At 54.8% G+C, this 22504-nt stretch overlaps 1 protein-coding gene across 2 annotated transcripts in view; it reads right to left on the bottom strand.

Annotated features, from left to right (window-relative positions):
- Positions 1–1848: 1848 nt before the first annotated feature.
- Positions 1849–22504, bottom strand: part of TUBGCP3 (tubulin gamma complex component 3) — a 65702-nt gene continuing 45046 nt past the window's right edge. For both annotated transcript variants that reach the window (XM_059143779.1, XM_059143780.1), the window contains exons 15-22: positions 22042–22177; positions 21264–21332; positions 17461–17596; positions 12265–12353; positions 12012–12143; positions 8500–8640; positions 5592–5708; positions 1849–2937 (exon numbers count right to left, since the gene is read on the bottom strand). In XM_059143779.1, the coding sequence (XP_058999762.1) occupies positions 2779–2937; positions 5592–5708; positions 8500–8640; positions 12012–12143; positions 12265–12353; positions 17461–17596; positions 21264–21332; positions 22042–22177 (979 nt within the window). In that variant the 3' untranslated portion in view covers positions 1849–2778. The remainder of the gene's footprint in view (positions 2938–5591; positions 5709–8499; positions 8641–12011; positions 12144–12264; positions 12354–17460; positions 17597–21263; positions 21333–22041; positions 22178–22504) is intronic.

Below are 22504 nucleotides of genomic sequence, written 5' to 3'. Positions count from 1 at the left end.
AGTCCAGCCTGCCACCCCAGCAGGACGTGAGGGAGATCGGTCCTGACCGGGGGTGATCTGTGGCTGCAGCCACAGTCCCAGACCTTCCTGGGCAGCGAGAGGCGTCTTGATGGCAGGAACACGGAGCTGGACAGGCGGGCCGTGCCCCGTCCACCAGAAACTCAACAGCTCCGCTTAGAAAGAGCTGCTCAGGGGCGCCTGGGTGGCTCAGTGGGTTAAAGCCTCTGCCTTCGGCTCAGGTCATGATCCCAGGGTACTGGGATCGAGCCCCACATCGGGCTCTCCGCTCAGCGGGGAGCCTGCTTCCTCCTCTCTCTGCCTGCCTCTCTGCCTGCTTGTGATCTCTCTCTTTCTGTCAAATAAATAAATAAAATATTTAAAAAAAAAGAAAAAAAGAAAGAGCTGCTCAGAGCCGGACCCGGTGCGTACTGGTCTCTAACCTTCAGGACGACCGGAAAAGCTAGCACAACCCTTTCCCCAAAGCCACAACAGAGCGTTGCCTCCAGAGAGGACTCACCCCTGCAACAGGCTCTCCCACCTCAACCACCAAGTGGGGAGCCCCGACTCCTCACCGCAGAGACCCCGCTCCCGTGACAGCCCTGCCCGTTCACGGGGCATCTCCGGTGGGGTCTCAAACGAGCTCTGCCAAGGCCTCGTCCACAAACACACCACCCTCTGGTTGCCGGGGCCCTTCTGTGGCCCTGTCTCCGTCGGCCAGACCTGCAACTCTGTCCCGAGACCCGCCAGGGCTGTCCTGGCCCCACTGGGAGGCCCCTCAGAGAGCACCTCCAAAACCCACACAAATCATTCCCACTTATGTGACGGCTCCTCAGTTCAAATGGCGTTTTAGTCCCAAATTAGCATTTTCCAGAGTGGTTTCTACGGAGGACTAAAGGGGAAGTGCTTTAAAGAAAATAAAAACAGGCTCCGAGGTCAAAAACCCTTGGGCGCCTGGGTGGCTCAGTGGGTTAAGCCGCTGCCTTCGGCTCAGGTCATGATCTCGGGGTCCTGGGATCGAGTCCCGCATCGGGCTCTCTGCTCAGCAGGAGCCTGCTTCCTCCTCTCTCTCTGCCTGCCTCTCTGCCTACTTGTGATTTCTCTCTGTCAAATAAATAAATAAAATCTTTAAAAAAAAAAAAAAAAAAAAAAAACCCTTGGGAGACAGAAGCGACCCCTGCTCTTCCGAAGTCCATATCATGCCGCTGTGCCGTCACGGAAGAGCCCCTCAGCCCCTGCCCCGAGGGGGCCCGCGCTGCTGAAGACTCAGTGCTGGTTCTGTGCCCGGCCACCACGCCCGCCGGCCCCTGTCCTGTCTGGCAGATGTGCCCTAAGAAAAGCCCAAGACGGGTCACTTCGGGGTCGGGGAGTGTGCAAACCGCCCCCCACCCCTCAAAAGAAGTTAATGGTGGTCGCTGCTTTGCTCTCTTGGCTTTGGACTGGCTGGAGTCCACACAGGTGCACCGGCTTGGGGCAGGCAGGGGAAACCCGTGTGCAACACCCCGTCCCTTCTGGGAAACGGTCCCATAGAGATACACGCATCCAATTTCCAATCTTACAGATTTTTAAACTAAGACTAAGCTGGTGTCCCGCGAAGTTCTAGCCTTTACCACAGGTTCGTCTCTGCAGAGCCAGACTCCTAACCGCCCCTTCGGTCGGAAAGGGACCCGGGCGGGAATCGCCAACAGCTGATGGCAGGTGCCCCCCACCCTCTGCTCCGCCCCAAGGCTGCACGCGGGGCATTTCCCAGGTCTTATCCCCGGCACAGTTCACGCCTGGACGCGCCTCCCCACCCGCAAACCTGACAGGCGACCTCGGTGTCTGCAGAGCATTCATTCCAGGAAGAACGGATACGTCGGAAAGATAACTGCTTTTAATTCTTTAAGTTTCACTTATGCAACATCATAAAGGCAGATTTATGTGACTTGATATGACGTTTTTACAAAAAACAGTTTCCCCCACATCTGGTCAGTAGTATATAAATATTTACAATGAAAAAATAGGCAAGGAGAAAGGAAATCTTCATTATTCAAGTCCGTTTCTTCCCAATGCTTATCAGAATCTGAAAATAAAATAGTTGGTTAACTTTCTAGTCATCCGTATTCACATCCCACCTCGGCGACAGACGGGGAAATGGAGGCTCGCGGCGTCCGGTTCACGCCCCCCACTAAACCAGGTCTACACTAGTTTAGAAGTTATCTGAAGGAGTAAATTAAATATAAAAATGTAAACTTTGAAAGAAGATAGACTTGGAAAGAAGGATAAGCGTTCTTACAGAGGTTAATATTTTACACACTACAAACCAAAATAAAATGCTCTATATATTTTCTTAGTAGGGACATTCTGTTTCAATTTAATTAGATTATGTAACAAAAACTCCCTCTAAAGAGGAGGTTAAAAAAATAGCAATGACATCACCGTCTTAACTGATGAACATCCATTTGCTCTAATTTTCTCTAAAAGCAACTGTGAGTTTTTAGAAAGTGACAAATATAAATTATATCGCGAAGAGCTTCAGAAGCCTCAACCAAGTGCGGTGTCTCTCTACTATGACGACTTCAAAAAATAAACCTGAATAGTGCAAACCAGCATCGTAACTGGTGAGGTTACAAGTATATTCGCCTCGGCGAATTTGGATTTGACTCTACAGACGCCATCGAAAATACTGAAGGACACGTGGGCAGGAAAGGCGGACATGCCAGTGGCCTTGAGGATCTGAATGTGTCGGTCTCGGAATGCAGTGCCCAGCGCGTGCGGCTCCCTGTGAGGACAGGGAAGGGTTCACGTGTGGGAGCCGCGCCGCCCTCGGGAACCCAGAGACACCCGGAGTCTCGGCTCTCGGGCTTCATAGTGCTCGTTGAAGTCCAGCCTGAAGCTAAGAAACCGAAGGCTTTCATCGGAGCTGGTCGTCAGCAACACCAGAAACTGCTGCACAATGCCCTGAGGAGAAAGAGAAGAGCCGTTTCAGGAGGGCCTCCACAGCACATGCCGCCGCAGCCTCGTCTGGGCTGGTTTCTCCCTCCAGACCGACGGACTTGCATAAACACGCCCCGCGGCAGGTGTCCCAAAGGGAAGACGGCTGCCCCAGGAACCCAGGTTCATCCAGCCAACGGCAGCCGCGTCCACAGACGCGAATGCACAATCAGTACGTTTTACCTAAAAGAACGTCCTTTTTGCCCTAAGTTCTATAAAAACAAGCAAAACAGCAAAGCTGCTGATGTTAAAAAAAAAAAGAAAAAGAAAAAAAAAGGCCTGTTCTTTTTTTCAACATAAAACCAGGGCTACGCTTTTCATCCTTCCTTTGAGCTGAAGAGCACCGGGTCCCAGGGCCCTGCCGGAAGCAAAAGCGAGAACAAGAGAAGCGATACCCCTCTAACTCGTAACCACAGGGTCCCCGTTCCTTGCGGATGTGGGCTGAGTCACTGTCCTGAAGACCAGGCAGAGTGTGGCTAAGCCACCTCCTCCTCAGGGGGCTTGTAGAGACGCGGGGACATGACAGCAGTTCCCTCCAGCTCGCACACGACAAACACCGGCTGCTTCTCTGCAGGGCCGAGGCACTTCTGGGCACAAACCCCATCGCTGCCGGGCTCCTGAGTCACAGCCAGGGGGTGTGTGGCTGTCCAAAGTAGGGGGAAGCTTGTCTCCCTGCCTGCACATCTGGAAAAGGTCCCGTCTGCAGAGACGCTGCCACTGAAACACCACAACCCACGAGTCCTTCCAAACCCTAACGGCACCTCAGTCCCTCTCCAAGCTCCGGGGACACGGGTACGTGGCACTAGAGAACTCGCACCTGAGCGAGCACAGAGTGGGGTGCCATGGACACCCCCTTTGTCCTTCCGGGAAACTGACGGCTTCGGGACAGGCCCTAAGGAATGTGAGTGCTGAGCGTACAGGCAGTGGCTTCCTGTCAGGTGAAGATGCGTGATGCTCGCTACGAGAAACTGGGGGGGACGCGTCTGTGCTCAGGCCACGGCCTCTGCGTGGGACTGCCCGGGAGCCATGCATGGCGGCAGCTGCTGATCCCAGGCTGTTCCAGCCATGGAGAAGTCAGAGAACAGAGAAGGACTTCATTTCTATTAAGGAAAAGATAGCTCAATGGCCATGACTGAGAAAGATAAAGACCGTAATTTGAGTAAAACTGGGATTATACAGATTAAGATTACTTTTCAAAAATGTATTAAGTTGCAGGGTGCATGGGGGGCTCAGTCGTTAAGCCTCTGCCTTCGGCTCGGGTTCTGATCTCAGGGTCCTGGGATCGAGCCCCGCATCGGGCTCCCTGCTCAGCGGGGAGTCTGCTGCCCCGTCTCCCTCTGCCCCTCCCCAGCACTCGTGTGCTCTCTGTCTCTCTCTCTCAAATAAATAAATTGAATCTTTAAAACAAATGTGTTGGGGCGCCTCAGTGGCTGAGTGGGTTAAGCCTCTGCCTTCAGCTCGGGTCATGATCTCAGGGTCCTGGGATCGAGCCCTGCATCGGGCTCTCTGCTTGGGCTTTCGGCAGGGAGCTGCTTCCCCCTCTCTCTCTGCCTGCCTCTTCTGCCTACTTCTGATCTCTGTCTGTCAAATACATAAATAAAATCTTCTAAAAAAAAAAAAAAGCTTATAAAACAAAAGTGTCAAGTCTCACAGGAGAATGTGTAACCACCCCCACCTCTGTCCGAAGTGAGCACAGGGACACACATTCTGGGCTGCAGATCACCCCTGCGGACGCACTACCACCTTCGCCAAGAGCGTGGAACTCACCGTCGCGCTCCCGCTCTAAGAAACGGGGACTCAGGTGGTGTCTACGACACGGGGTCTGGCAGCTCTTCCGTTACTGAAACACCCGTCTGGTGCTTCTGCCCTGAACAAAATCCCGTCGTTGCCACCACTCAGGAAGCATTCTGACAAAGGTGCTGTGGTAGCTAACGCCAGAGGAAGGGCACCCGCGACAGGGAGCGCGCCCGCCCACGCGCCGTGACGCTGCAGACGGCCGCGGCAAGCGTGAGCACCCAGGAAGCAAACCGTATGCCGTGGAACAGGGACGCAGCTTCGTTCTAAATCACGACCCACGTGGAGACATCAGTGCCCAGAAACGTCATTTCTAAAGGTTTCAAAGTCGATGCTTGTCTAATTAGTTACCAACAACCGAACATAAAAATTCTTCGTAAGACCTTCTCACCTGTATGTCCATCACCAAATCACGCCGGAAACAGAATCAGACCAAACCCACAACACAGAAACCCACAGCAGCGTGCGCTCTACCTGCTGCTCCCCCAGCCTCCGGGGTCATGGGCCATGTTAAACCCCCGCCGCCTCGCACGCTTGGCGACCCCGCAGCCGCTCCCGCACACCTGCGCGCCCTCCGGCCTCACCCCGGGCTCCCACGGGGCCCTGCGGCCGCACGGCTCTGCCCGGCCCTGCAGGGCTGCCCCCCACCGCGGACACCACCAGACCCGGCCCGGGACAGCCCAGGATCCCTGGGAAGGTCACAGCCGAGCCCGAGCCCCGCTGTGGGTGGGGGCTGCGCGGACAGGACTCCTTTCTTCGTCCTGAGAGCGAGGCTGAGCGGGAGAAAAACGGCGTGAGGCGGGCTCCGTGCTGTCGCCGACACGCACCTGGTAGAAGTGGGTCAAAATCCGCAGCTGCGAGCACATCTTCGGGATCGATTCTCGGAATTCCTGAACCCTCTTGTTCTCCTCCTCCTCCTCCGCTGCGGTCACTCCCCACCGGCCCTGAAAGATCGGAAGGACCAGATGACATTACAATCTGGGCACAAGAAGCTGCCGGGGTAGGACTGGGCTGGAGGGAGGGAGCGCGCGGGGAGGCGGCCGCCGTCCACGCCCTCCGGGCCGCTCCGCCCTCTCCCGAGAGTCTGCCGGCACCGAACTGTGCTCTCGCGCACTCTTTCCGGTTAGTAAGACCCCAGAGATCCTCCGTATCGACACGCAGGAAGACAGAGAACCCCGGCCTGGAGTACCACACTGCACAACACGGAACACTTTCCATCCTTCGTCGCAAGCTAACCAGGCTTTCGTTAGTGAAAGCGACGCCTGTGTCTCCCCCTCATCGCCAACGGTTTCCAACACACCTGCCGCGTGAAAGCAGAACCAGACGGTTCCACGAACCGGAACCCCTTCACCCTTGACTTCGGTGGGAAAGCTCTTGCCACTTCTCCAGGCACGGCTGATCTTCCTGTACTGGAGAGACGTCTACTTTGATTTTTAGGATGGTTCTTAACGAATGCGGAGTCTAAATGCCTTCTCGGCCTATACAGGAATCAGCACGGGATTCTTGTCTTTTTATCAGCAGAGTTATCTCGTCGTTGACACAAGGATAAAACTTTTACTTCTTTTACAGCTATTCCTTCTGGCACCCTCTGGAAGCTGAAGCCTTTTATCCTTCATGTGCAGATTCACAGCCCACCTCACGGTGCTCGCGCGTGTGCAAGGCAGGGTCGAGATGGCCGCCTAACACCACTTGCCACTGCTCCATTCCCCGCTGTTCTCAGCCGAGAACGAATGATCCAGAATGTGTAGGGCTCTTTCTGGATGTTACTCTGCTCCGGACTGTCCTTGCTTGAGCTCACTGTTCTCACTGCTCTAATTTTGGAAATCTTGAGGGTGTATGTACACTCCACCACAAATGCATACCATCTCGTCTATGCTTGTCCAAAATCCGCCCCCTTCGAGCCGCGCCCTGGTATCTGCACATAGATTTCAGAATCACCATTTTCTACCCCTCCCCCCAAAACTTACACCCTCAAAAAAACCCGAAACTGTTGGGGATTAGAATTGGGACTGCACTGAATCTGAGTTCCTGTGAACACAGTCTACGCTTCTGCCTCCCGAGGGGCCCTCTGCCACCCCTGCGATGCGGCGTGAGGGGCCAGGGAGCACGCGTTTCGGGCTCCGTGTGCCACGTGATCTACGCCGCTACTCAGCGCTCCCTCACAGCACACGCGCCGCCACAGACCGCGTGGAAATCACGAGCACGGCTACTCCCGTCACACCCCACCTCCGGGGAGACACGGGAGGCCAGGCCCGGCCCGAGGACCGTCGGCCGCCAAGTCTGTTTCACAGTTTCCTTAACTGCGGCCTTACCCATACTTCGGTAGACGTTAATGCTCTTTTAAAGGCATATTTTAAAATTTTATTTTGTTTGTGGCTGATAAAAATAAAAGTGATTTCTGCATAATGACCTTCTTTTAAGCCACCTTGATAAAGTCACTTATTCTATTAATTCACCTAAAGATTATTTTAGATTTTCTATGTCCACAACCATGACTTTTGCCCCCACATCCCCAAAAAGAAAAAGAACGAAACTGCTCGCTCGTGTGTGTGCACCTGCATTTCCTTGTCTCAGCTGCTAGCACGGGCGGGCCTCCACGGCCACGGCCACGGCCACCGCTGTGCTGAACGGGGAGACACGGGCCTGGGTCTCGTCCCAGGACAGCACCATTAGCATGAGGTTTTGACTCGGGCCTTTTAAAGAAACCTTCCAGCAGACTCTCCTCAGTGTCCAACGAGCTCATCCATCGAGAGACTGCATGATTTTCTCCGGTGGTTTGTAAACGTGGAGACTTACAACATTTTCATCAGAACGATACCTGAACTCTGCAATTATGGAACGAGCCAAAGCGTATCTGTAATGTCCCATCCTTTGATACACCCCAACTCGGTGACATGGTCTTTGGGCTGCAAGACACAGACGGTGCAGAGCAGGAAGCAGCAAAGATCTGTGTCATAGATTTGACTGCAGAACCAGGTAAGTACTTCACAAGATTAAATTCAATTTTGTTTTATGAGTTAAAAGCAAAACTAAAACCATTTGCCTACTGAGCAGGGGCGTACCGTCCAGGGAGTCATAACCACGTCAAGTGCGCTAGACCCCGGATTCCGAGGTGCAAAACTGTGCGCCCCACTGCCAGCCTGCTGGGGTCTGCCCGTGGGGACAGCTGTGCGCACGTCCGTGTGCCCTGGGGGAGGGGTTGTCAGACAGCAAGTGGTCACCTGCTAACATTCAAAACCAGGATTTCCAGTGTAGAAGATAAGGAAAATGAAGTCCGTTTAAGCCTAAACTTGAATTGGAAACATCATTATGAACCTAAGAGGAAAGAGAAAAGGAAGCAGAGAACCATGAGGACACCTTCAACAGCCCAAGGTCTCGGATTCCACAAGGTCACTGACAGCAGCCACAATGCGAAGCTTTGGCTGCCATGTGTCCGTGTGTGTCCGCCGGCCAGGTGGTGCAGTGCCAGGGCTGGTCTGCAGAGCCACCAGCGCCCGTGGACGGCAGCAGCCACAGGCTTACTCACGGGATGCCGGGGCACGCTGCCGTCAGGTCACACAGGGTGACAGCGAGGGTGACCGCCACGCCTGAACAGTCACAGCCTCTCAGGACTCCAAACGCAGGCAGGCACACCATCTCCAGGACCATTTCAGCAGGGAAACTACCTGTGCTCGTGAGGACGCTGGCGACAAGCTTGTTATTGAAACGGAGAAGCCCCTGGTGGAAAAGCCGTACCTCGACCTCCCGCTGCTTCCTCTTCTCTTCGAACTGCAGTCGTCTCTGCAGCTCCCCCAGCGCTGCTCTGTATATGGTGTCCTGCGCGTTCTGAAGCTCGATGATCTGGTCAAACACAGCTCTGAGCTGGTTTAAAAGTGCCTGAGGACAGGAGACGGAGAGAGACTATAAACAAGCTGTCAGATCGCGTTCTCCCAGTGCTCTCTGCGGCCCAGTGCTGCGCACTGAACACCCTGCCAGCGGCCCCCCAAACCGCAGCGCGGCCCCAGACCGCGGAGCCGTCAGCGTCAGAAAGGACGTCCACTGGATTCACTGGCGCCACACACACCAAGACCAGCCACGGAGGATATGAAAAAGGGGATCCGTAATATGATAAAGGACACATTCAGCACCAAGTTTAAAATCCAGCGTCCAGCAGGTACGTGAGGACGGTGTGACACTGAAATGCATCACTGACACCGGCCACCCGCGCTGCGCAGCGCCCCTCCCGGGCAGCTACCGTATATCAGTCTTGCTTCCCCCGGTGCGGCACGGAAGAGGGCGAGAGAAAGGGCCCTGGAGCAGAGCTCACTGCGGTGAGTCAGCGCACATCCAGGCACAACACCAGACGCGCACCAGCTGGAATGGCAAACTCCAAGACAGTTGTGAGCCGGTGGGGCTGGGGTCCCACGATGCGCAGCAAACGCGCAGAGACGTCCGGGGACGGACGAGGGCGCCCCACAGCCAACTGCAGGCTCGGCTCCACCCTCTGCCGGCTGCGACTTAAAAACCCACTAACAATTTGAGGAGAAAAGATAATTTCGAAATCACAGGAGAAAAAGTCACGTGTTAAAGCGTAGCAGCCACTCACGACTGACACAAACATCCAGGCGCGCCCGGACGACAAGGCCCCTCCTTGATCTACGTCCTACGAGATCTCCCGGCAAACGCCAGAGCAAGCGGTAAAAGGGTGAACGTCCCTTTAATGTCGGGCATGAGCCAGGGGCCCTACCGTGCTGCCGGGGGACCCCCCTAGCACCCCGAGGCAAGGAAAGGCAGGAAACAGACCCCCTGGAAAGAAACAAAACAGGCTTTCCTTGTAAAAACAGGATCTAGAAACAGATCTAGAAACCCCTGGGATGAAAAATATTGGATAAAAAAAATCAAAGTCATGAAATGAGTAACATTCCCCCAAACCAGCCACATGCCACAACTACGGTGCTAAGAACCTAAAAAAGACCTGCAAGAGGTTATGGCAGAACGAGGACACGACCTTACCGAGGCGTAGAGCGCCGGGGAAACGGGAGGGCCCCGTGCTCACGGACGGGGGCAGCGCGGAAGCCGGGGCGGCGAGAACAGGCAGCACGGCTCGCAGCGGGGGGACGGCACTACGGCCAGTGAGGACACGTGCAACACCCCCCGCAGCCCCGTCCGGGGGACGCGCTCCACCGGGCCCAAACATGTCCCCTTGAAGGGTCGGCCACACACGGCCACAAACGTCAGTAACTTGCAGCCGCTGAGGCTGGGGTGGGGCGGCCCAGGACTCAGGAGAACACCGGGCTCGCCGCAAGGCTGCTGCTTCTTTTGAAGGGTCTGACCCGACGAGCAAAAGGCAAAACCAAAGACGGGGGTGCTCGAATATTTTGGTTTTTAATGAAGCCTTATTTCTTCCAATGTGCTTGTTTATCGTAATCCAGGAGGAACGAGCATTTCTGGAGGAGTCGGCTCATCCACAAGCTGACTGCCTGGGCTCTGTCCGCCGTGGCTCGGGCAGGAGGACTGGAACGCGCGTTCGGGGCAGGAGCGGCGGACGGCGGGACGCGGCCTCCATGGCAAGGCACAGGCGGGACTCCCACCCGTGCGCGCCGCACCTGCCCGCTGCGGCCGCCGCACGCCTGTCACGCAGTCTTGTGCTCCCAGGAAGGGAGACCCCAAACATACTTCGCTTCTGTCCAGAACAGCGGTCTGAGGGGCAGCTTCCGGAGTGATGATCCAGCCCTCAGTGCCGTGACACCCTCCGCGCTCACGGGGACTCGGGGCGCCCCAGGACGCCCCGCACGTAAGCATCCGCGACCACCAGAAAACAGTGCCACAGGTGAATATGCTTCTCCCTGGATTCTGTTCCCAGCACTGGAAATCTTCCAGAGGCAAGAGGTGCGGCTGTTCCGTCCAGAACGGTCACACGCGCACGTGGCGGAACGCCAGTGTGGCCAGCCGCTGACACCCCTCACGGCCCACACGCAGGCCCACGTCGGTGCGGCCATGATCCTCGCACATGGCCTGGTCCCCCGAAAAGCTTAGACTCTAACGACACTCATCTCTGTAAAACGCGACCCGTGGCTCCGAAGCTTCTAGGAACAGAGGTAGCGACTGCTTCCACATCCCTCACTACAATGACAGGCTTCTGTGAATCACAGCATTTACCTCTCACAGCTGTCACCCCTCTTCCCACGTGACAGCGCTGTGCCGTCCCTCTGTTCTCTGTGAGCGCCTCCAGCGCGGGCGCCACCCGCCGGACGGCTCACCGAGACTGCGGCTCAGCGGACACAGACGAGGCTCGCTCCCTGCGGCCAAGCTCAAAGGCCGTGGGGACGCATTTCTTGAATTATCAGTTACATCCAAAGTGTTTCAAATTACTTGTGTGCCACTGTTTCCATACATTTCTGAAAGCTTTCTACATTGAAGCACCTTTGAGCAACTGTTTTGCACAGATGAGCGACAGGTGTGGCAGTAAAATCGAGCAACGGAGACAGCGCTTCCCAGCCGCGGCTGCAGAGACAGCGTGTTTCCCTCGAGGAGGGCGCAGGGAGAAGCAGAGGCAGCCCTCCGCGAGCTGGAAATCTCTGTGAAGTCACACATTTCATCTCTAAAATGCACACAAAATTTTGGCTCTTACATCACAGTATCTTCGTTTCAACAGAAAACAATGTGCTCGCTGCTTTCCCAGACATGGGAATGAAGTCAGAACTCACGAGGCTCGGCCGCACGAAGCAGCAACATCCGGAACAGGGGTCTACGGGGTAGCGACGCTAGAGCCCAAGCTGGGACCGAGGACCCTACAGTTTTCTAGACAAACAGCCGATCCTGTGACCCGTGCAGCCAGACACACCCTTAACGGAGGCGAACACAGAGAAGACCCTGGTCCCTGGAGAAGACAGCAAAGGGACAGTCCGGAGCGCTCTGTGCGTGCTCACGCCGTCTGCCTCCTGAACTCACAGACGGGCGCTGTGTGCTGTGGCCTCGCACCGGCCGCCCAGCTCGCTCCATGCACGACACGACAGATAACACCACTGTCACACTGAGCGAACGGACAGATGCGGTTACCTGCTCCGCCCTCCTAGACCCACTTCAGAGCATGTTCTGGCTCTAATTCCGCTCGGAAACAGCCCACCCAGAATGTCAAGCGATTACTAAAACAGCGCTAGTTACTACTAACGTGGGCTTTGGGCGATTTCTAAGATGTCCCGGGGGACAGGAGCCCAAGAGGAGAAGACTCTCACTGCTCCCGCTTCCCAGCAGTCCCCAGGGCTTACTCTGGAGTCGGCGTCCAGCAGACAGCGGGAGATGATGGTGTCCAGGAAGCCCTCGTGCGCCGCAATGATGTGGTCCAAGTCTTGGGCCTGCTGCACTTTTTTCCAGAGCTCATCCCAGGAACATTCCAGCACCTAGGAGACACAACCGCGACACTCAGGGATAAGGTGTGTCTTCCCCGTCCTGCACCCCCGACAACGTACGCCACACAAAGACACGACGTGTTTCAACTGGCCGGAGGGGCGCGCCGGGTACCTCGAACGTGATGTAGTACTGCATCTGGTGGATGAAATGGACCATCTCGGACGCCAGAATGTGGCAGTGGTGCAGCACCCCGGAGAACTCTGCAAGCAGGCCGAAGAGCCGTGTCAGACGCCGCAGGCACACGTCAGCCGCCACAGGCTGCCCCCCAGCCCTGCACGGCTGTGCGCGCCCTCTCGAAACCACCGCCTCCAGCCTCCCCGGTCAGCGCCTCCGCACAGGGAGCGGTCCTTCCATGGCCGGTCTCGGGCCCTCTGAGCTACGCAAGGGCTTAGCTGTCTCGTCAGATGTGCTACTTCACATAACGGAAGGACCCGATAAGGGACGGCATAAAATACAGTAACTGCATCTGAAAATTAGGCCCATTTCACTGTGCAAGCCTATTTGCTCAGCTCTGCAGCTCTTCCACTACACGCCTGCCGCTGTGCAAGACCTCACGACTCCCAGCGATCTGGAGACAAAAGTGACCTTTCCTTGAGGGCCCGAAAGGGCCCTCGTCCCCTGAGAGAGACATGACCCAGGAGGGAGATGGGCCTGAGCCCTGACTCTGTTCCTATTCTTTGAAAGATTACAAAACCACTGAAAGGCTCAGAGGTCACCACAGATAGCCATTCTCTGTTCATACTTTTAATTTTTTGATCAAAGACTCTGCCAGAGTGCAAGGGGACGACACCATGCTGAGGAGGGCTCAGGCAGATGGGCCCACCAAAGGGATGGTCACAGGCACATTTCAGTGTGGGTCAGACTGGGCATATGTTTGTTTCCAGCCCAAATGCCTTTAACTAGCTCCGCGGGCAAATGACTGCCGCATGCATTTCTCCGAGAGCCGCCCTCGGCCCCCTAAGTGTGACGAGGAAGTGAAACAAGCACGGGACAGAGAGAGCTGTGGGACAGAGACTTGAAAAACGTCTGCAGTGCCCCGTGGGGCCCCTGCTGGCTGGGCCGGCGTCGGGCCGTCGCAGCTGCAGCAGGCTACCTCAGGGGACGAGCGTGCGCTCCAAACCCCCCGACGTCCCCACTGTCGGGAACCCCGGTGTCCCTGGGCGGTGTCAATACTCCCAGGAAGGACAGTCATCTGCGCGCCCAGAACGAAGGGTGCGTGTGCTCTTCCTGTGGGCACTGCCCGAGCGGCCGACGGGGCTCCCTGACACCCAAGCCCACTCACCCAAACTGTTTTCGGCATAAAAGAGCGTCACAAAATGCTATTTTACGTGGGAGTCGCCTGCGTCATGGCATCAGGAAGCTTCTAAAAGCAAACGAGTGCCACGTACAACACCACTTGGGGCTTCACCCCAGAGCCGGAGCGGCAGGGACAGCGCCACCTCTCCCCGGAAGGCCGGGCAATGGCACCTGGAGAGGCCGCGTGTACTTACCAGCACACGCAGTGGCCTGTACAAGCCACACCCATGAGGACCCCGGGTCCTACAGAAACCCAACGCCCCGCCGCTGGGCTGGCTTCAGGGCAGACTGCCGCACACAAACCAGAACAGTCAGGGCGGGCGTGAGGTCCATCTGCAACTCCGTGCTGCCCTCTACGGGCTGCTGGGAGAACATCGCGGCCGACGGAGACCCCGCAGGCTCCGGGGAGACCGGACGGCGCTGCACCTCACGGGGAGGCACCCGCGCGTCTGGAGATGCACCTTCAACAGCGCCGGCTTTGTTAAAAGTTGTAAAAAGCTTGCGTTTTTTTTGTTTTTTGTTTTTGTTTTAAGTACCCTAAAGCAGTTTCTTCACAATTCAAGCTGTATGTGTAACTGAGGCTACAATACTTAAAACAGACTCGACCGAGTCACCCATCTGATTTACTTCTCAAGGTGAAGGGCTGGAAGAAGTTGCCAAGAAGCAGGATTTCTCGGACCCCCGTATGCGGAACCGCTCATCACCACGAGGGCCCCACAAACGCCACCCGCTGTCCTCTGCACAACCAGGCAGCCAGCAGGGACGCCAGCGAGGCGCCTCCCACCCCTACCCCAGGCCACACTGGTCAGAGCCCTACACAGACCCAGGATCCAAGACCCCAGGAAGTGAGCGCTGCGGCCATGACCCTGCCCCCAGATGAGGGAACCGGGGCAGAAGACAAGGAAATGGGCTCCTGGCCACAGCATGGTGCTGGCGGACGGCGGGCCTGCCTAGGCAGTGCCACTCAGCGTCTGCGCTGACCACGAACCAGACGGTTCACAGTCCGGCACAGGGAACTCCTTATAAAGGTCTAATCACCGAGGAGCCTCCTCCATGTATGCAAACTTGATACACACAGGGAGATACTTTAAAGAGAAAAATGTCTACTCATTTTTTAAGTTATCATTTCTGCAATCCAGAACACTGTCCATCGTACGATGAACATTATTATTATACTAATCAAGAAAGAAAAACAGCTGCCAATTACACAGGCAGAACGCGGCAGCACCCCCGTGGCCGTGAGTCCCCTACAAGGGCCTGACCACCCCTCCCACCGCCACCATGCTCACTTTTATTCCGAATAGGACCGGAAAAGAGATCATTGTCATAGCACTTCTCTGGAGGGGCCTCCATTCACTCCCCTGCCCGCCGCCCCGCACACAGAGGAGGAGAAAGAACACAAGCTCAGTGAACCGTGTTTGTCTACTTCATTCTGTTAGCCGTCGGGTGAAATACAAATTTAGCTGCCACTAACTGCGATACTTTTCAGATTAACTGAATCCAACAACAAAAACAACAAAACTCCATACCACTGGAACCCAAATCTTTAAATGATTTTTCTAACAACCTTTTCTGTCTAGCTGAAAGACAGATGTACAGAAACGGGCATCAGCATCGCGGTAGACAGCGATCAGAAACTCCTGTACCAAACACATCATTTTCCAGTGAAACTACTTATTCCAAAAAAGTTATTTTGACAAACATTACTGCAATGATACCTGGGTACTAATGACACCGTGCGTGGGCACGCCAGCTATCCACCCCGTACAGGAGGGAAGAACTCTGGAAGTGGTTTCCAGAAGCACTTTATATGATCGCTCTGTGTTTTTGCTTCAGACTTACGCTTGGCAGATGTTTCTCAATTTTCTGTATTAACAAGACCTAACGAAGTAGCTGATTGATTTCAGCTCATTAAGTAGCCTGGACACTAACAACTTTGAAATACTCCTTATAAGTGGAAGAATGAACATCACACCCCAACAGAAACAGGAGCAAGAAACCAGTTTCCTGAAAAATAAGACACAAATGACAAAAGAAAGCATTTACACTCAACATTTAAAATGCATTAAAAACATTAAAACATAGGGACAATCTGCTTGAAGGCAGCACCCAGCTTTCAGCTTCCGCTGATCAATAGCAACACAGCCACCTGCCAGGCAGAGGGCTGGGCCCGGGGGCCGCGCCCTGAACCAGCACCTCGTCCCTGAAGTCATCTGTCCCCGAAGTCATCTGTCCCCGAAGTCATCTGACGACGCACACTCGGAGCTGAAATCCCAGCACCAGCTTCACAAACATAAAGTAAAATGAGAATCCCTACCCGCCGGCCCAGCTGTCCCATCCCTAACCATCTAAGGAACCATTCAGATGCAAACAGATGGATCCTTACAAAAAACGCTTATCCGGTTAGCTACATTCACGGGAAAAAAGAAAACCCACGCAACCGAAGAGACAGGACAGGACGGTACAAACACCCAGGCAGGAGCCAACACTCTGCTGCTGCAGATTCCAGGGGAGGTCTCAGCGACAAGAAAAGGGTCCGTGACAGAAGCTACCACAGAGCTCTCCCTGGTGGCACGACGTTCCACTGGCGTGATTAACGCCACGCGGGGCCAAGTCCACTTCTCCCACACGCAGAAAACCGATCAGACGTCTGTGACCCTCGCGTCGAAAGCAGAGCTTGCCGAGTCCTCAGTGCAAGAGTGAGGTCCCGCAGACCCGGGTGAGGGGACGGTGAGATCAGACGCGGGTCACTGCCAGCTAACAGCAGGACCTGCTACGGAGCCCGGGCTGCCCAGACGCCTCCTGCGAAGGCACAGCAGCACGGGGACAGAGTGGATGCACTGCTTGAGCCCGTCTGCATTTAGGCAGGAAGGGGACACGGGCACCACTCACGCCGCAGCACCGACGCCCTCCAGGGAGACTGCAAGGCCAGCCACAATGGCCACCCAGCAGACACAGCAAGTGACCCTGAGCATAACGTGGCAAAGGGGGACAGTCGCAGGGCCAGGAGACCGCAAGGCCCTCTGAGCGACAGATGCCCCTCCTAACCTTCCCACACAGAGCAGCCCCTCCGCCAGGAAGCCCACATGCACTAGAGACACTCGAAGGCAGTAGCTCCTCGCCACGAGCATTATGGTAGTTAAAAAAAACGTTCCCTCTCACTTTCTTTACAGCCGTGTCAGAGGGTCCTTATTACCAGTTTTCTAAGAAGTGAGTCCAGAGGAAGCCAGGCCGGGAGCATAAGGGCATCCTGATCCCCAGGAAAAGACCAGCTGTGAACACAGAAGGCGTGGGACGGCCAACACAAACTGCCGGTCGGGTCAACACACCGGCCCCCCTGGCTTCTGGGGTGTCATTATTCTGGAACTCTGGGAGCTGCTCAAGGATCAGCCTTGACCTAGTACACGTGGAGGGATCGCACCTGCCTGTCGTCCAACAATGGCTCCTTTCTCAGTAATCACTTTCCCCAAAGGATTAAGAATCTATCACTGCTGTTTCTCTTGAAAGACACACTGCTGAAACACCTTCTCAAAGGTTTTAGACAGATAATTGAACGTATTCAGTACTTACACCGTAAAATAAGCCTGGCTACCTGACATGAGAATGTTCCTAACAGCTTGTAATTATAAAACAGTATGACCAAATGCTTCCGTGTCCTGGTTTACGAACCAAAACAAACATTCAGGCAATTTCCAAACAGACTAATCAACACACTAAGTGAATTTTAAATGAACCATTCATTCATTAAACAGCTTTCTCTCCTTAAAAATCAATTAATAAATCCCTATGTGAACACTAGAGTGCAAACGCACAGAGCTCTTAGAGAGACCTCGTGGTCTGGAACAACCTAACGTGACGCAGTTTTCTTCCCGATCTGCACGGAAACCCAGGTCCGCAGTGTTACAGCCTTCCCACAGACAGCACGCCCGCAAGCACGCAGGCGCCACTTCTCAGCCAGGGGACGGCACTGGCTGTCCCTGCGGGTGCGGCGGCCGCCCGGGGCGGGCTTACCGGGCATGTTTCTCAGGAGCTTGGCGTTGCACATGTGGCCCTTCCGAATGTCGGTCAGGATGTACTCCATCCGCTTGGCCCTCCACAGGAAGTTAAACACCCGCAGGTAGTGGCTCATACACTCGCGCGTAAACACCTGGAAAGAAGAGCACGACACAGGCGGGTAGTCCTCTGCGATGGGAGAGCCTCCCAGGACAGCGCTCGAGCTTTCTTCATCTTTTTTTTAACGCAAAAAAAGCCAAGGAACACACAATCAAGTCTCACAAATGCTAAGTAGCACGTGAGCAACTAACACGTCCTAGGAAGTCCCGTGACACTGAACCGCAGCGATCGGGGACACGCTGAGCAGCGCGTCACTCTCACATCGATGCCACAAACTGAGCAACAGAGGCTTGGGCTTACGCGGCTGGTGACCGGTATGTTGAGACCTTTACACCCAGCCTAACCCTTAGTCGAACACGCAGACTCTTACTCCGGCTCCGGCTCTAGCTCCGCAGCAGCTTCCCGGGCCCAACCTCCCGAGGGAGATGTGAGGGGGATGAATCTGGGGGAGGCAGGGCCGGGAAGGACCCCCAGGCCGGGAAGGGGCTGCGGGTGGTCTTCCAGGAGGTCCAGCTTGCTCTTGAAGCCACTTCACCGCAACTGGCCCGCTGGGTCCCACCCTGGGAAGATGCGCCCTGGGGGCAGGGGTGGGGGGAGGCCTTCCTTCCACACTCACCTCCCCCCATGGGGGCCGGTTAAATACGCATGTCAGGTGACCCACAAAGAATCTTCTACAGTCGGTCTGTCCATGCAAACGCGTCTCCGACACTACTGTGTATGTGTGCACACAGATGGGGCGTGTGTTCACCCTTTCCTGGATGCCTCTTGTGTGTCCCCAGCGCTCCCCCCGGCAGCACAAACCGGAAACAGGCCATCTAAGCGGGACCTCTGCCACCAGCAGTGCTGGGTTGGGGGCGTTCCCCCACATCACCCTCTTGCAGCCCCTATGCCCCAGCAAACCCACACTCTCCTCCAGCCCAGACCCCGCCTGCCCCTCAAGGACGAAGGCCACACGCCCTTCCTGGCCCCTTCTCGAGACAGGACACTTCTCACTGACCCTTGCAATCGGAGCACTTCGCCCTACACTGCTGGACTGGCTTCCCACCGGGAGTGTTCTCGGCACTGCCCACATGTAGTCCTTATAAGGACTGCCTGCCTGTCTCCTGCAGCGCCTTGCATTCGGCAGGTGCGCGTCTAAAGGGGAGTGGTTAGGGACTGCTTTGCAGGACTCTGAAATCAGCTCTAAAGGGAGGGGCACCATCTATTCTGCGGTGCTGCCTGCACCACCGCTCACGCCATCACAGAGGTGACAGTGATGGCATCAAACAACTTTACTACTGCATTAAAGAAATGTGGGGGCGCCTGGGGGGCTCAGTGCATTAAAGCCTCTGCCTTCGGCTCAGGTCATGGTCTCCGGGTCCTGGGATCGAGCCCCGCATCGGGCTCTCTGCTCAGCAGGGAGCCTGTTTCCCTTCCTCTCTCTCTGCCTGCCTCTCTGCCTACTTGTGATCTTTCTCTGTGAAATAAATAAATAAAATCTTAAAAAAAAAAAAAAAAGATTTTAAAAAATAAAAACCGAAATGTGCCATAGGGACGCCATCTGGAGGCTCCTGTAAGCGCCGGCTCCAGAGCACACACCACGGGACCCGCTTCACAAACACCCAGTCTCATCACGATCCTTTAAACTCAGCAGCTGTTCCAGGGAGAACAGTCGGTCTCCACTGCATGGACACGGGGGAACACCCTTCACCTTTAGTTTGACTGCACACCTGGGCTTTCAGTTCACTGTCTGTGTAGAATAAAGTTCAGAAAAATATTAAATAAGCTTCTGACACCTTACCTCAATGCCCCGGAGATCCATGACCAACCCATGGATTTTATCCTACTCAGCACCCGAGCGAGATCAGAGATAACCCCTCCCCGTCCTTCTTCACAGAGTTAGCAAGAAGCTACAATCACACTGAGCTATAGCAGGTAAAATTAGGTGACTAATGTAGGAGACGTTCTCATCGTAATTAAATGCTCTACAAAAATGATAATCTCAGTTAATGAGAACATAAAAGGAATAGAGATAATACAATAAATTTAACATGGAAAAAGCAGACAATCCATTTTCTTCCAAAATTTGACTTTAAAAAGTGTACCTTTCAGTAAAATATTCCAAGTAGTGGAAAATATAATAAGCCAAGACACAGTTAACCCAGGACGGGAACAGCGAAGGCAGGAGGTGCAAGACGTCCCGCCCCGCAATGTCCCCGGCACACCCTGCTGATGCGTCCCAAGGCCCTGCTCCCCCTCTCCGAGGAGCCTCCCAGGCGTGCCCTCCCCACGCTGGCACTGGCATGGAAGTCAACACCTGTTAGCCACAGCTAGAGAGCCATTCCAAATGTGTTCTTTAAACAAATCTGAGATACAAACTTCTTGACTGTTTTGACTAGAGCTTTCAAAAATCTAGACTTTAAAAAACAGACCACATAAGCGAGTGTTCGCACAAGCTGTGCCGCACCTAACTATGCACCCTCAGTGAAGCCTGCGGTTACGCCCGGAACCCAGCAGCTGTGTCTGTGGGCCGCGCTCAATTCACCACGACTCGAGGCACTCGTCCTTCGAAATAAGATACGGTGTCTTTACTGCGGCGTCTTTCACACAAGAAACGGTACAGAAACGTACTCACAAACTAGGCAATATGAAAGTTTCTGACTTCAATGATAACGCACAGAACAGATTTTTTTAAGTAGGCCCCATGCCTAGCGGGGAGCCTAATGGAGAGCTGGGCCTCGGGACCCGAAGAGCACAACCCGAGTGGGACACTAACAGACTGAGCCAGCCAGGAGCCCTAGAACAGAGCATTTTAAGGAATAAGAATTTAAAACCATTTAGGATGGAAGTCAAAGGAATTTGACTAAGACAAAAAAATTAAACCTGACAGCAGTTACACGTTTACGATACAGAGGCTTCAACCTAGTAACGTTTCAACACCGGGGAGGCGCGTGAGCAACCGGTGCTCCTGGCCCGCGGCAGCCGCGCCAGCACCCCGCAGGGCGCACCTCGAGCGCCGGGACAGGACAGCCCTGGGGGAGCCCGGCGGGGCTGGCACTCACTCCTGGAGAAATTTTAAAGCCAAATTATACTACTTCTTAGTGGAGTATTTTCCCCGGTAAGTAAAAGAAACGCTGGTCCTCCTCCGACACTTCCGCTGTGGAAGGACTGGAGTGGGTGCAGAGAAGCGTCCCGGGGAAGGAGGCTTCGCTTGGGTCCGAATAGAAGCGCGAGCGCTGAGGGGCCCGGCTCGCCGCGGACACACGCTGACGGTCGGTCTCCCCACGCCCCGCGACGGCGCTTCTGTTAAGTGCGGCAAACGCACTCCATACAACGGTACCGCGATTTCCTGTTGGTTTAAGCGACGTTTTATCCCAGAGTACAACCGGGACTCCCCTGAAACACCTGCTGGCCTCTGAATGACTCGCTACCGTCCACGAGCAGCGGAGCATCACCGGCGATGCACTAAGTCCTCGCTAAAACCTAAGATGCTAAAAATGGTATTTTTAAGAATTCTTAAAATTACAGATCATTTCAGCGCTCACTAATGACCAGCTAAAAGACACACACGAGTCTCGCTTGTTTTCACTCAGTGAGTCTATCCCAGAGGTCAGTGCCGACTTCCTCTAGAAGCTCCCGGAGAGGACAGCTGGTCGCAAACAAGCGATGGCCAGCAGTGGGAGGGGCTGTGGCCGCTGTCCCGTCACTCAGCACGGTCTTACCGTTGCGATGGGCCCATCGACATGGTAGTCCAGGCTGAACACGTCCCATCCGGTGTCACCTGGCGAGACCTGAGGACAAACACAAACGTTGCAGGCTTTCCCGCCAGCACTCCACCTACTGCCAGGGGACAGGTCCGGGCATCAGAGAAACGACAGTAAAATCAAGCCCAATTTTTGCAAAAGGCCCCGCAGTCGAGTGTCAGCAACATGAGAACTGCACCCTTCTGTGCACTCCTGAGCCTTCAGTAGTGGAACCCCAGCCACCCAGGAGACACTCCGCAGACACCGCGCAACGAAGGGCGTGGTTCTGCAGAAGCACCATAAGATCCGTTTAGAATTACTCACCACACTCTGGTGACAGAATCTCACTGCCTTCTATGTCCCAAATCCTTTAAAAGTCCACATTTTAAAAACCCAGTAGTCCCTGCTAGTGGTCCTTCATCAGAGCCAACAGAGTATGATGCTTCTCAGACTCATTCCCTAAAGACAAGGCATCCTCGGGCAAACTGAAATTCAACACACCGAGGTCCGCTGTGTTACTACTTTGCTCCTAAGCGTCATCATCACGTCTCATTCCTGTGGCTCCTGCCACGTTACCAGAAACAGGAGTTACTCCACCACGAGGGGACAGGCGTCCTGGGAGCACTGCAGGCTCTGGGCCCGTCCCGCTCGCCCGTCTGAGCACAGGCCAAGCAGGCAGCACCCCCCGCCCACAGGCTAGACCACCAGCCCTAGAGCAGGGCACACTCCCTGCCACGCAGGCCTGAAGCCACGGTACCTCGAGCAGCCTCACGTCCAGCCTCTTGAGGATCTCGGGGCTGTCAAACTGGGCGTTGGTGGCTCTGACGGCTGTTTCAAGAATTCCAGTCAAGTTGTGTTGATACAAAGTTGTAGCTGGACGGACAAGTTCCGGTCTAACAGATTTTTTAAAAATAAAAGAAAATGTTACTTGAATCCTTAATGAGCTTCATAAAAACTCAAAATCAATAAAAGAGTTCAAAATTATAAAAACTAAAAAGACAAAAGAAACCACTACAACATGGGAACAAAAGTTTCACAGAATTAGGGACACCTGGAGTCAGTCGGCTAAGCTCCTGCCTTCAGCTCGGGTCATGATCTCAGGGTCCTGGGATCGAGTCCCGCATCGGGCTCTCTACTCAGCGGGAAGCCTGCTTCCCCCTCTCTCTCTGCTGCCTCTCTGCCTACTTGTGACCTCTGTCAAATAAAGAAACAAAATCTTT

The sequence above is a fragment of the Mustela lutreola genome, chromosome 13 (genome assembly GCF_030435805.1).
Source record: "Mustela lutreola isolate mMusLut2 chromosome 13, mMusLut2.pri, whole genome shotgun sequence".
In the NCBI taxonomy this organism is placed as follows: Eukaryota; Metazoa; Chordata; class Mammalia; order Carnivora; family Mustelidae; genus Mustela; species Mustela lutreola.
This window is presented reverse-complemented; position numbering and strand designations above follow the sequence as displayed.